General features: G+C 48.9%; 5 protein-coding genes across 5 annotated transcripts; 4 read left to right on the forward strand and 1 right to left on the reverse strand.

Annotated features, from left to right (window-relative positions):
- The first annotated feature begins 24 nt into the window (after positions 1-24).
- On the forward strand, positions 25-2,551 carry DEU56DRAFT_826885 (major facilitator superfamily domain-containing protein). Its single transcript, XM_041354366.1, has 9 exons — positions 25-363; positions 421-430; positions 485-559; positions 612-871; positions 934-1,444; positions 1,500-1,520; positions 1,573-1,713; positions 1,766-1,975; positions 2,028-2,551. The coding sequence occupies exons 1-9, from the start codon at positions 256-258 to the stop codon at positions 2,345-2,347; spliced, it is 1,656 nt and encodes a 551-aa protein (XP_041204168.1). The 5' UTR covers positions 25-255; the 3' UTR covers positions 2,348-2,551.
- Positions 2,552-2,564: 13 nt separating this feature from the next.
- Positions 2,565-3,906, reverse strand: DEU56DRAFT_592044 (uncharacterized protein). Its single transcript, XM_041346978.1, has one exon. The coding sequence runs from the start codon at positions 3,718-3,720 to the stop codon at positions 2,695-2,697; it is 1,026 nt and encodes a 341-aa protein (XP_041204169.1). The 5' UTR covers positions 3,721-3,906; the 3' UTR covers positions 2,565-2,694.
- A 1,601-nt stretch (positions 3,907-5,507) lies between these two features.
- DEU56DRAFT_826895 (uncharacterized protein) lies at positions 5,508-7,265 on the forward strand. The gene is made up of 3 exons (XM_041354367.1): positions 5,508-5,862; positions 5,912-7,028; positions 7,076-7,265. The coding sequence occupies exons 1-3, from the start codon at positions 5,656-5,658 to the stop codon at positions 7,135-7,137; spliced, it is 1,386 nt and encodes a 461-aa protein (XP_041204170.1). The 5' UTR covers positions 5,508-5,655; the 3' UTR covers positions 7,138-7,265.
- Positions 7,266-7,556: 291 nt separating this feature from the next.
- On the forward strand, positions 7,557-10,240 carry DEU56DRAFT_826897 (uncharacterized protein). The gene is made up of 11 exons (XM_041354368.1): positions 7,557-7,790; positions 7,862-7,898; positions 7,956-8,050; positions 8,101-8,269; positions 8,322-8,462; positions 8,522-8,590; positions 8,641-8,703; positions 8,761-8,885; positions 8,935-9,077; positions 9,130-9,421; positions 9,471-10,240. The coding sequence occupies exons 1-11, from the start codon at positions 7,733-7,735 to the stop codon at positions 9,935-9,937; spliced, it is 1,659 nt and encodes a 552-aa protein (XP_041204171.1). The 5' UTR covers positions 7,557-7,732; the 3' UTR covers positions 9,938-10,240.
- A 269-nt stretch (positions 10,241-10,509) lies between these two features.
- Positions 10,510-11,131, forward strand: DEU56DRAFT_759622 (uncharacterized protein; the record flags this gene model as incomplete). Its single annotated transcript, XM_041350332.1, has 4 exons — positions 10,510-10,698; positions 10,753-10,892; positions 10,923-10,999; positions 11,031-11,131. The coding sequence occupies 4 exons, from the start codon at positions 10,510-10,512 to the stop codon at positions 11,129-11,131; spliced, it is 507 nt and encodes a 168-aa protein (XP_041204172.1).
- Positions 11,132-12,283: the final 1,152 nt, after the last annotated feature.

Below are 12,283 nucleotides of genomic sequence, written 5' to 3' on the forward strand. Positions count from 1 at the left end.
GCGTGTGCCGTGACATTACTACGTATACAGCCTAGTGAGCCGTAGTGACTCTAGTCTAGTCCCCTACTAATTCCGGGTTAGCCAGCTCATCCTTTCTCTTTCCTGCAGACTGCTGCAGGACGTTCGCTTCCTTTGTTTTCGACATTCATTTTTGCTGTCGCTGTCGTTGTTGGTGACATCGACAAACTGAAACATACTCCGGCCGATTTGCTGCCAATCCAACTCTTATTAATCCCAAGGCTACTGTGAGGTCGTATGACCCCTTCAAACATGGAACCACAGGCCCCAGCACTACTCAGCACACCGCGGATGTTGAGTCTTCTAGGCTCTATCCTCGTATCTCTCAGTTCAGGGACAAACTATGTGCGTAATTTGTTGTGATATATGTCTGTGGCGTTGAAAGTAGTCTGCTCCCACCAGATATACTCTGGTAAGTGGTACATATGTGCTACGATAAGATCCTTGGTATGATATCCTATCACAGCATACTCTCCGCAGTTGGGCGCGCGTTTGTTTCTCTCCCACACCCAGTTGAACGTCATTGGCCTCGCAGGGAATGGTGCGCTAATTGTTCAATAAAAACTCGACAAAATCCTGAACTTCATCTTCAGTGGGCGTATATCTCAGCGGCCCAGCCTGGGGTCGGGTAGTCGATTCCAGGGGTCCTCGCATTCCGCTCATCACAGCCTCTGTCTGTCTCCTCGTCGGATATCTCGGCATTAAGCGCATCTACGATGGTGGTGTCGGAACAGCATCATCATTCATGCATGTTGTCGCCCTCATTGCCTGCACCTTCATGACAGGCTTGGCTGGAAATGCGGGCCTTGCTGTTGCTATGAACACTACAGCTAAGAGCTTTCCTGAAGCCTCGGTTTGTTTTCCGTACTGTGATATGTGTATTCGTAAGTCACGCTGATGCTATGGTTTGTGTAGCGCGGGACCACAACAGGTCTCGTTCTGTCTGGTTTCGGCTTATCCGCATTTTTCTTCGCGGCTATTGCCAGTGTCGCATTCCCCGGAGATATCTCTGCCCTTCTCCTTATCCTGGGCCTCGGCGCCGCCACGCCCATGCTTCTTGGTCTTGTTATAGTCCGTCAAATACCATTACCTCCCGCAAGCACCACACTCGGTATCGAAGGGGGCCTACATGGACGCGAGGAATACCAGTCTATTCCTAGCGGCGATGCCGCTCTATTTATTCGTGAGAATGACAGCAATACCTCCCTTCTCGATCCCACGGAACACGTACACGAGGCATCAAACTACCACGTCCCCGAATCATCGACCGCGGTGGAACTTGTGCCAGACCGGATTGCATCCAGAGGGTCAAGTATCAAGAGGGATGCGAGCCGCGCAAAGTCCGTGCACGATGGCCCCAATATCTATGGGAAGCAACTGTGGCTTACCTCGGACTTTTATCTTATTTTCGTTATAATGTCACTTCGTGAGTTGAATTTTTCTGTTTTTGATATATTGTGACCGATATTTGCATGGATTAGTGAGTGGAACTGGGCTTATGTGTAGGTCTTTCTGGTCCTCGTCAATGACATGCCCTCACTCGAAGTTCTGCAGACATCAACAATGTTGGCTCCATATCTCAAGCATTATATGCCAAAGGGAATCCCAACTACGACGAGTTAGAAGCCTCGCGATGGCAAGCAGCACAAGTCTCAACTCTCAGTATCTGCAACTTCGCAGGACGTATTCTTATTGGTATATTCCTTTATCATTCTACCTCACCATCTTCGCTTATTCAACACACCAGGATTGATCGCGGACTTGACCCGAATTCGCCTACGTCTCCCTCGTGCATACTGTTTTTGCATCGTTTCAACACTCTTTGTCATATCTCAATTAACTGCCATCAACGTTAACGACGTCGCGCATCTTTGGAAAGCGACCGCGATACTTGGGCTTGCATACGGTAGTCTGTTCGGCATTGCCCCCACGATCGTCATCGACTGGTTTGGACTATGTGAGTATTGGACATGAGTCACACCAAAAGGGACTGACATGAATCGTTTCAGCACATCTCTCGGAGAATTGGGGGTATGTCTCACTCAGTCCACTTGTGGGAGCGAATATCTTCTCGCTCATGTTTGGGCGCAACCTCGATTCACACGCCTCGAACGATGACAGCGAGACGCACTCTCCTTTGTCTTTGAAGCGTGGCGGTCTCCCAAGCGAACACCAATGTTTTGATGGACGCAACTGCTATGTCTCGAGTTTGTATGTAACGGCGACAGCGTGTTTGATTGCACTTGGGTTGAGCGTGTGGGCGGGAATGAGGGACCAGAGAAAGGCAATGGAGGCAAAGAGGGAGGTTGTATGGGATGCTGATGAGTAGATGGAGAGTTAGGCAGATACCCGGTGAAATATATATTTATCGTAGACTTGCTAGAAACGCGAAATTGCGGTCCACACCACAAAAGATGTGCAACGGGCGCTGAGTAGGCGAGGCTGCATGCATATTCCCCGTGCCTGCCACTTGCAATGTTCGAACGTTCATGGATCAGCAGTGTCGTTATATTTACTTGCAACATAGATAGGTATACTTAGTTACGCAATGAATAGATAGGTGCAATGCGAGGTAAGTCATAACGAAAATACAGTGTGATGCTACAAATTTTGTACAGATTCTATGCAAAGTCCCAGTATTACAGATGTGGATGCAGGTAGCGACAATAAGATTAATCAAAACCATAGCCCATCCAATGGACGTGTCATCAAAAGGAGAATGGAGAGAGACACGACAGCAACAATCAGTGCTATACGAAAGTTAGAGACGAACAAATTGGGGGCCTGAGCAGCTGGTACCGACAAGGGAAGCAACGAGTGAGGTGTGAGCGGTGATGAAATAGATTTAATAGCCTGCTGTGGCTGTATCACCCGCATTTCGACATCAGGGGCCAGCAGCTTCGTGCTACATTCTCTGCGTGGACTTCCTGGGAGTAGTTGAGGGGGCCTCGTAACAGAGTTTGTATATAGAGTTCCCGATTGCAAGCGAGGATGTGTGTGCTGACAGGCTGGCGATGGTGCATCGGTTTCATCTGCGGCAAACTCTTTCTCATCTCCGAATTGTTCTGCATGTCCATGCTGTAGCAGTGATTCACCGTTCATGCTTCTCATCGACACCGGAGCAGAACGTGTTGATATGTCAGCACTGTGTCCCAGTGCTTCTGGGAATAAATGAGGCTGTGAGACTGCGGAGTTCATCGACATTCGTGAAAGCGGTGAAGGGGGTGACGGAGGCACCGGCAAAGAGCGGTGAATGCTTGAAGTAGTAGTGGGAGTGGCGCTCCTGATTGTGCCAATTACGGGTTCGATACCGGGGTTGTCGTCCGAACAGACACGTTGTGCACGATTCAGCAGGTCTTGTCCTTCCATTACATCCGCAGGATTTCTCCTCAGCTGGAAACGGTATAGCAAAGCGAGTCCGAGCTTCAGCAGCGCCAAGGAATGGTCTGGGTGCCCCGATTGTCGTAGCTCCAGCGCCTCCTGATACAGCAAGATAGGGGTGTTGATGGCATTATCACTTTCTTCAATGTGTGGGTGACAAGCAAGAGCATCCGCTAAATTTGTTAATGCCGCTGCACGGTCAGGGTGATCACGGCCACAATAATCAAGCGTGATGCGCAGCTGTTCCGTGGCTGCGTGATAGTCTGAGATGCAACGAGTGCGGCGATAGCATGCGAGGAGATTCTGACCGATTTCTGTCATTTGTCCGAGACGTTGTGACTCGTCGGATTCGGGCTGGCTGGGATGTCAATCTGATAAGCTGCGCAAGGTGATAACACTTACGGAGTGGCGTTGGCCGAACTGAGTCGCATCGGGTTCGTCTTCAAGGCCGCGGTCAACCTTTACTAGGAGAGAGGGTGATTGACCCCCATCGGGGGAGAATAAGATGGCTGAAAATTATTTCATTTGAGTGAAAAGTATCACAAAGAAACTAGCTGCCAACTTACGTAGAAGTTGGTCGCTGTGATGTAAGAGTTCTCCTACTGGGAGCTCAGCTTCGCGCATCAACTCGCCGCGCCCAAGCATACGTTCAAATTCGAAGGCTGCAAAGATTCTCAAAGATACCATTGCTGAACTATCTGCGGGGCTAATATGCAGCTTCAGTATCGTCATGGAACGCCGTCTACTTGAGCACTTACAGTACAAAAATCTGATCCCATTGCACGACATTGGTTGACGGTACTTCCGCTTTGACGGCTGTTCTCCAAACCGTTCCGTCGATCTCGACAGCGGCATAATAACCGGCTGGAATGCGACGAACACCTGTCGCAGGAGCTGTCACACGAATCGCTACATCCCAGAATGAGTCAATCTAGTGTCTTGATAATGTGGACCAAAAGATTTACAAGAAATCGTCAATCGCTTGTCCTGAGGCGTTTGGCGCCATGATTCTAGCTGAGAATGATGGGACATATACAAAAGAGGGGAAGCTGCAGGCCAGGGAAGGGGCCCTGAACTATAAATCTGGACCGGTGGCATAGCGGTGCTCCTGCGCTGAAACCTGTGCTAGCGTTATTGATGAGCGTCTGTGGATTTGATTATGAAGTCGAGCCTCGTGTGGACAATGGATTCGGGAATGGAACGTGGTCGCATAGCATTCTGGAGGTACCAACCGAACTGATCCGTAAAGTATCGGTCCCGATTCAAAGCCGGCAACCGAATTCACCGATCCACAGTACCGCTAGAAGTTGTTGTAGCTCTTCCAGAACAGATAAAGGTCGTTCCAGTATTGTTCCAGTATGAAAAACCTCATGCCGCGATCGTGTTTCAATATGGTTCAGGAAGTGATAGTAATAGGCATGTCAGGAGACATGCTGCTGGAATCCCGAGCATTCAGCAGTCAAATGAAGGTCTGGACTGATCCATGCTGCTATATTTCACAGACTCCCACTGATGCGATAATGTCGTATGGCATCAGATCAGGTAAGGTGAAGCGGATGCGAACCATAAAATTGAGCAGACAGGCTTATGACGTCGTACGAAAGGTGATTTGGAAAGAAAAATCTCAGGCCACATACCGTAGGCGCACTTGCGGTCTGCTGAGAGAGCCACGAGGTATACGGTCAAACTATCTTCATCAAGTGCAAATGCAAATGCGAATTGCACTCGAGCCAACAGTTTCGCTGGCTGTGAACGGTGTCATAGCTCATCGTGCGGGCTGAATGATTTTGAAGATCACTTGAACCCACTTGATGACCTGGTGCTGTGCCGCATCGCCCTGCATAAGTCGTTGCATTAGCTGAAATGAGTTGCAGGAAAGAAAGTGGCACGAAAATGCTTTTCCATGACAGCAACAGCAGCTCACACACAAAGCCAACTTTAAAGCCTCCAAGCTCGACTGGTGTTCTGGTATTCAGAGGGTCACATCAGTCAGTAGACCAGAGCTGATGTGGGTTGGGCAGCCGGGCTACTAGGCCGCTAGCGGAGTTCGGAGTTTGTTTCCACGTGGTCCCTGGGACTGAGGTTTCGTCCACGTCTCTTACTCAACGGACTTGTCTATTGCCTGTCCATTGGATTCTTGGGTCGTGAGTGCTTTCCTCTTCTTGATCTCGTCACAGAGGCTCCATTTCGCTTGACTTTTGTCTACTATGATCCAGAGCAACCAGCGCGTCTGTCGCTACGCGTTAACGGACAACCATGTCTATACAAATGGATAGGATGCACACTCTGGCCTCCCGGCCCCCTCCAATTGTCCCTGCGTCCACATATTTACCGATGTCCGCAAATGTAGTTTCTCGCGGTTCGGAGAAGCCTCCTTCGACCGAGCAACCTTCCAATGATGAGAAGCAAAGTCAGATGGAACTGTCACTGAAACGTTCTATAACGCTTGTTATATGGTACAAGGTCTGTGTTACTTTGAAATGATTACGCTGGTGACTAGACTAGTTGACAGCCGGCGTGCGATCCCATTCGCCTAAACCACGAAATCTCCACTTTTCCGTTGTTTCAGTTGTCGCATTTTCCATCCGTGGTTTCAGACCTGGAACTCACACCCGCTTCATACGTTGATACTTATAATCATGCAACAGGGAATTGGGAGCAACATATGATTACCACTGTCCGTGCAATCGAGACAGACCAACGTCTCCTATATAAGCTCCGTAAAAGTCTTTTAAGTGGGCTTGTAGACGAGGAATGCCGAGGACTCGCAGAAGAGTTGGTACTACAGTCGAAGAAGAAGCAACCCGTATCTCCTACAATTGTCACACAAAACGGCACCAAGAGGCCTGCCTCTGAGCATTCAGAGGGCCCTCCTGCAAAAAGACCCTACCCACCGGAAGGGTACCCACACCCGATGTATATACCGCCCATGGGATATATGTACCCACAGGTCCCGCTTGGACATCCAATGAGTGCACCGCCAATTGCTGGCCCATCACACGCAAACAGTCCTGAGGGCGAGGCATCCTCGCCCATGCCACATCCATACTCAGGTCCTCCCGCAACCCCGATGAGCGGCCGGCCACCAAACAGCCCAGGGCAGTATCCAGTTGTGTCGCCTTCGTCAGCCACTCGAACAGGGTCAGGACCATTCCCGCAGCACCCCCACCCTCCACTCAAAAGGTGGCCTAACGATTATACTGTTTCTGAAATTGCTGCCGGCTTCCGGCAGATGGATGGTCTTATTGCCCAAACGCCTAACGCGACTCAACGCACGGCATTCGAACGCGTTTTTGGATGCCGGTATGTTAAGTCAACCGTGTGCCGGCACCGTGGGGTGTATCGCAAAGCTGATGCAGCAGTCCGGAGTATGTTTGAGGGTATGGGAACGGATGAACGTGCCGTGTGGGGTGAGTTTGTGAGGCGCGTGGAGGGTCGGCCATCAGGAAAGCAGGGGCAAGGAGAAGAACCTGTTCTCCAGGGTGATCTTCATGAAGGAAGCTCGCAGCCAGGTCATGTTCAGCAGGAAGAATGCGGAGAGGCGAATACAGTCCCACTTATGGATTCGCTGGTGCAGTCACCGCATATGACTGTTCCCTCGCCACCGCCTGGCATGCCACGGATCAATGGTGCGCGTCCTACACGATATACTTTAATGGAGCTTATCAATTCATAGGGCATGTTCCTGTTTATGATCCGAGTCTAGCAGATAAAGATGCTGGCTTGTCTGGAACATGAGGTCCTAGTTTTGTACCCCCTTTTCGCGATTCACGGACTCCGTGCGGTATTTGTAGGACTTCCTCCTTTAATTCACAATCTAGGGTTCAGGGTATGATATATTTGCTGATAGTGTGACCTGCGACGGTCCCATGATTGATCTGCGCCCAAGGTTATAAGGCAACTGAGTATTCCTCGAGCTTCATCAGAAGCCTCGAGTTCAACCCACCCCTATCAGTATTATCAGACCCAAGCGACTCATCAGTTGAATGAATCTGACGAGCTTTGCATTTGACTGGAAGTTTTTACATGGGCAACTGACTGAACTTGCTTGAGTCTCAGCTCAATGGCTTGAGTCAATATATAGTGGTGCAGCTGATTGATATTGGTCACGTGTTTGTGCGCCAGTGCAGGGCGTTTTCGAAACGTAACCAACTTTCGTCATTAATCATCTTAGGCTTCTCGGTTTAACATCTGTATATAAATTATAAAGATCGCTCCGGCTCTCATTTTCACTACCGGTCTTTCTCTCTTTTTGACGACTATCACGTTGCACAGATACCAGCTTTCGTTGACTTTTCAGTTTCTCATTCTGTCGAGATAAATTCGATACTGTATGGCTGAAGACTTAATTCCCAACAAGAGGATCTTCAAAGATCCAGTTCATGACTATGGTAGGCAATCCAGTTCAGTTGATTTTTTCATGGCAATCTTATTTGTGGCCGCGACTCCGTATGTCCAATAGTGGAGTACGATCCGTGGATTTGCAGCTTCATAGACACGTGAGTTGCCATTGCTAGGCTTCTTACTGATGAAATGAACTGGATACCTTCTCCTAGACCTCACTTTCAACGGTTGAGATATGTAAAACAACTAGGACTCTCATACCATGTGTACCCAGGAGCATCTCACAATAGATTTGAGCATTGTCTCGGTACGAGCAATGTCATTTCTTTAGATTATTCGGCTAATGGGCTCAAACAGGCGTTGGCCATTTGGCCAGGATGATGACTCAACATCTTCAGAAGATTCAACCGTCCTTGGGGATCACGGATGACCATATACGATGCGTCGAGCTTGCTGGTTTGTGTCACGACCTTGGTCATGGGCCTTGGTCCCATGTCTGGGATGGCCATTTTATCCCAAAGGCACTGTAGGTTTGTTATTTCTTTGCTTCTCCGAAAGACCTGACGACCCCATCCTAGTCCTAATCACCCAAAATGGAGTCACGAGCAAGCGTCGGAAATGATGTTCGATGACATGGTGAAGAAGTACAGCCTTGAAATCTCACCTGAGGATGTAGAGACTGTGAAGGCACTTATTTCTGGCAGGAAGGAGCGATGCAAGTGCGTATAATTACCTACTTAGCCTAACAGTTTCTGATGCGACCCAATGGCTGCCTCAGGCTTGGAACGACTATGCCGTTTTTGTTTGAGATCGTTGCCAACGATGTCAATGGCATTGACGTCGACAAGTACATCTTTACTCTTTCCACATCTTGCATCATCTCATTTGGAGTTCAAGGTTCGACTACATCGCTCGTGACTCCCACTTTGTCGGCGAAAAACGCAACATTGCTACAGCAAGGTAGTCGTCAGACCATCCAAGCCTTAGGTGTTCACTGAGTGCTTGACGATTATCTAGATTAATTCATTCCGCTCGCGTAATCGACGGTCAAATATGCTATGACATCAAGGATTCAAACACAGTCTATGAGTTATTCTCGACTCGTTTTTCGTTGCACAAAAATATCTATAATCACAAAACTAGTATGTAGCATTTTGCATACATCCACTTTTATTCTGATGTTGGATATAGCTCGTGCGATCGAATACATGATGATGGACGTACTTCTCATTGCACAGAAGCACATGAAGTTTGCGGAATACATCGACGTGCCTGAAAAGTATCTCCATCTCACGGATGAACTCTTCCACCGCATCCACATGACCGAATCAGACGTGAGTCTATGCAATTACTTATCTTATTCGTCTCATTTTGTAACTGCATCAGGAACTCGCACCAGCACGCAATATCATTGACCGCATCCAGACCCGTGACCTCTACCGCCAGGTAGACTACAAGATCATCGACTGGGATGACAAGGAATTTTGTCAGGCACAGATCACGCCTGGGAGTATCGTCCATGCTGCTAAGCATGCCAACCTTCCTGGTGTTGAAGAGAACCTTGTCGCTGAGCTCACTGTTGACCACGTCATCGTGGATGTGAGCAAGATGCACTACGGCAGAGGAGTGGACAATCCCATCTATCAGGTCAAATTCTACAGCAAGCATAATCCAAATGGTGAGTACTAGTTATTATAATACGACAACCGTACTGACCCGTCCCTCAGTGTGCCGGCGGGCTGAGTCAGGAGATGTCTCGCTTTTGATGCCCGAGAAGTTTTGCGAGCTCCTCCTGAGAGTTTATACAAAAGAAGAACGATTCATAGGTCTTGTACAAGCCGCATACCGGCATGTGCTCAGGTCCTTTCCTATGCCGGGTGGGACAGCGGAAACAGCCACCATAGTACCAACACCTCCCGCTACTGAGGCGCCTTCTACCCCAACAGCACTTACGTCTGCCCTCGGTCTTGGTGTACCTCAGAGCCGTACTTCAAGACCTTTTGGACGCACACCCAGCTTCTCCGACAACCAATTCACCACACTTCCTCCCAATTGTCAGAGTCGCTCACCAACGAGGATGACATCACGAAGCTCGAAGAGGACCAGGGAAGCAAGTGTCGAGCTAGACATCGACAATCCTCCTCCGATAAGGAAGAGTATGCGTTTGGCGTCAGCGTCTGGGTTGACAAAGTGATCGGACATCCTACCATAGTCCTGATGGGCTCGGCTGTTCTCCGGTTTCCTGTTGCAGTGTCAGACTCTTGCCTTCGACGTATTCCCGTTCCTTATTCAGCCTGTATCCATTCATGATTCTTTGAAAGGGAGGATTCGCTTACCATACACATTTTATAACACTTCGCACTCTATACCAGTAACATAACATATATACTTGCTTGGCACCCTTGCGACACCCCGGCGGGTCAAACGGTTACAAGCTCCTTGGGTGTTTGGTTCCTGGCGTTCCGTAGATGCTTCAGACATCCAAAGGTTTGCAGAGTTTGATTTCAGTGTATCACGCAAACCGGATCCATTGTTGTGTATGGCGCGATTTATCATTAAAGTGGACTTCGAGGCGTCATACTAGCGCCAGCTCAGCTAGGGAAATAACCTATAAGAGTACACCACGCAGCGTGCAGCTGATGTTGTGCTCACCATTCTTCTCTCCTCTTTGCTGGACATCCGCAAAAATTACGAGCCTGGGTGCGAAGGCAACCGACACTACTGTCTTTGGTATGCGATTTTCAGAGTGATACGTATACCATTCCAATGACTCGACCATTAGTCGATTTCATGATGGGAGGAACTGCAGCTGCTATATCGAAGACCGTAGCTGCTCCCATTGAACGCGTCAAACTTCTTATACAGAACCAAGGAGCTATGGTTGCCTCTGGAAGGCTTGACCGACTTTACAAGGGCGTCACTGACTGCTTCAAACGGACCGTCTCACAAGAAGGTGTCATTAGCTGTGCACTGTGAATCTCACAGTTCAATCAACCTTTCTCAAATTAGAACAGTGCGAGGATTAATGCGACGAACGTGCTCAGATACTTCCCCACCCAAGCCCTGAATTTTACATTTAAAGACACCTTCAAGCAGTTTTTTGGGTTCGAAAAATCAAAAGGATTCAGTTTATGGGTTCTTGGTATGTCGTGTGTTCCTTTTGCATTACTGATGGCCAGAATGAAGTGCCAGGAAACGTTGCCAGTGGAGCAGCCGCTGGAGTATCTTCCTCTGTCTTTGTGTATTCACTTGATTAGTACGTATCTGGTATTGTGGAACGTGAACAGGCATTGACAACCGCAACGGCTGTGACGCAGCGCCCGTACACGCTTATCAGCTGATGGACAGAGCTCCGCCAAAGGGGGACAACGTCAATTTTGTGGTTTGATCGACGTGTACAAACAGACCCTCCGTTCCGACGGAATTGTCGGCCTGTACAGAGGATTCGTGCCTGGTGTTGTTAGCGTGTGCGTGTATCGAGGTCTCTAGTGCGTTATTCTTGCGCCCGAATTTCGTGTTGATGATGCGGTGCAGATTCGGGGGATATGATTCCATCAGGGATACCTTGCTGGTAGGGCATCTGCGCGGTAACTTTGCGGCCTCCTTTGCTGTAGGTTGGATCTGCACAACAGTGAGTCGTACAGCCTACAACGAACAAGGGCGCACAGAACATACGTCGCTCAGGGAGCAGCGATGACTGCGTAACCACTTGACACCATTAGGAGACGAATGATGATGACCTCTGGTGAAAAGGTAAGCCAACATACAAAGCACTTCTTGACATACTAAGGAGTGTAGGTACAATATAAGTCCTGCATTGCCGCTGGAAGGCAGATTGTGGCTAAAGAGGGTGCAAGGTCCTTGTTCGGTGAGTCGAATGGGTGCTGAGGTGGTCCATGTTGACTGTCTTTCACGCCCATTGAATAAAAGCGGGGGCAGGTGCAAATATCCTTCATGGCGTAGCTGGCGCGGGTGTGTTATCGTTGTACGACAAGTATGATTGTCCCGCACCAGTTGATATCCCTTGCTGACTCCAAACACGACCACAGATTCCAGGAACTTGCTTAGGAAAAGGTATATCAGGCTGGATCTGGTTGAAAATGTACTGGAGAACTTGCGATGCCGTGGGATTACGTTCGTAGAAGAGTCGCCGTGCATGAAAATACCGCTATCAGCGGGCCCTCGTAGTAAAACACGAGAGGTACAACTAATGTTCCACGTTAAATTCCCGTTGTATTCAACCACAAAACTGTATCTCGTGGCCACGAGTTCTAGTCAAGTCCAAATCCCAACGAGTACCGATTATTTGATGCGGGCTTGAGTCGCTCTGAAGCAAAGAGTAGATGTGCGCTAGAAGTTGGACTGGTGACCAGCCTGTCTAATTTGAGAAAGAAGACGAGCGGATGGGCAATGAACGGGAACTCGCGGTTTTTTGTGACTTGTGCCGTCAAAGTATCCTCCAGCAACACATTCTTGGGACGATATGAGATGACGCACAGACGGAAATGAACAGGAATTTTACCTCCAAAAAAGTGTCATC

Source organism: Suillus clintonianus (assembly GCF_016758775.1).
Source record: "Suillus clintonianus strain FC179 chromosome Unknown DEU56scaffold_95, whole genome shotgun sequence".
Taxonomy (NCBI): Eukaryota; Fungi; Basidiomycota; class Agaricomycetes; order Boletales; family Suillaceae; genus Suillus; species Suillus clintonianus.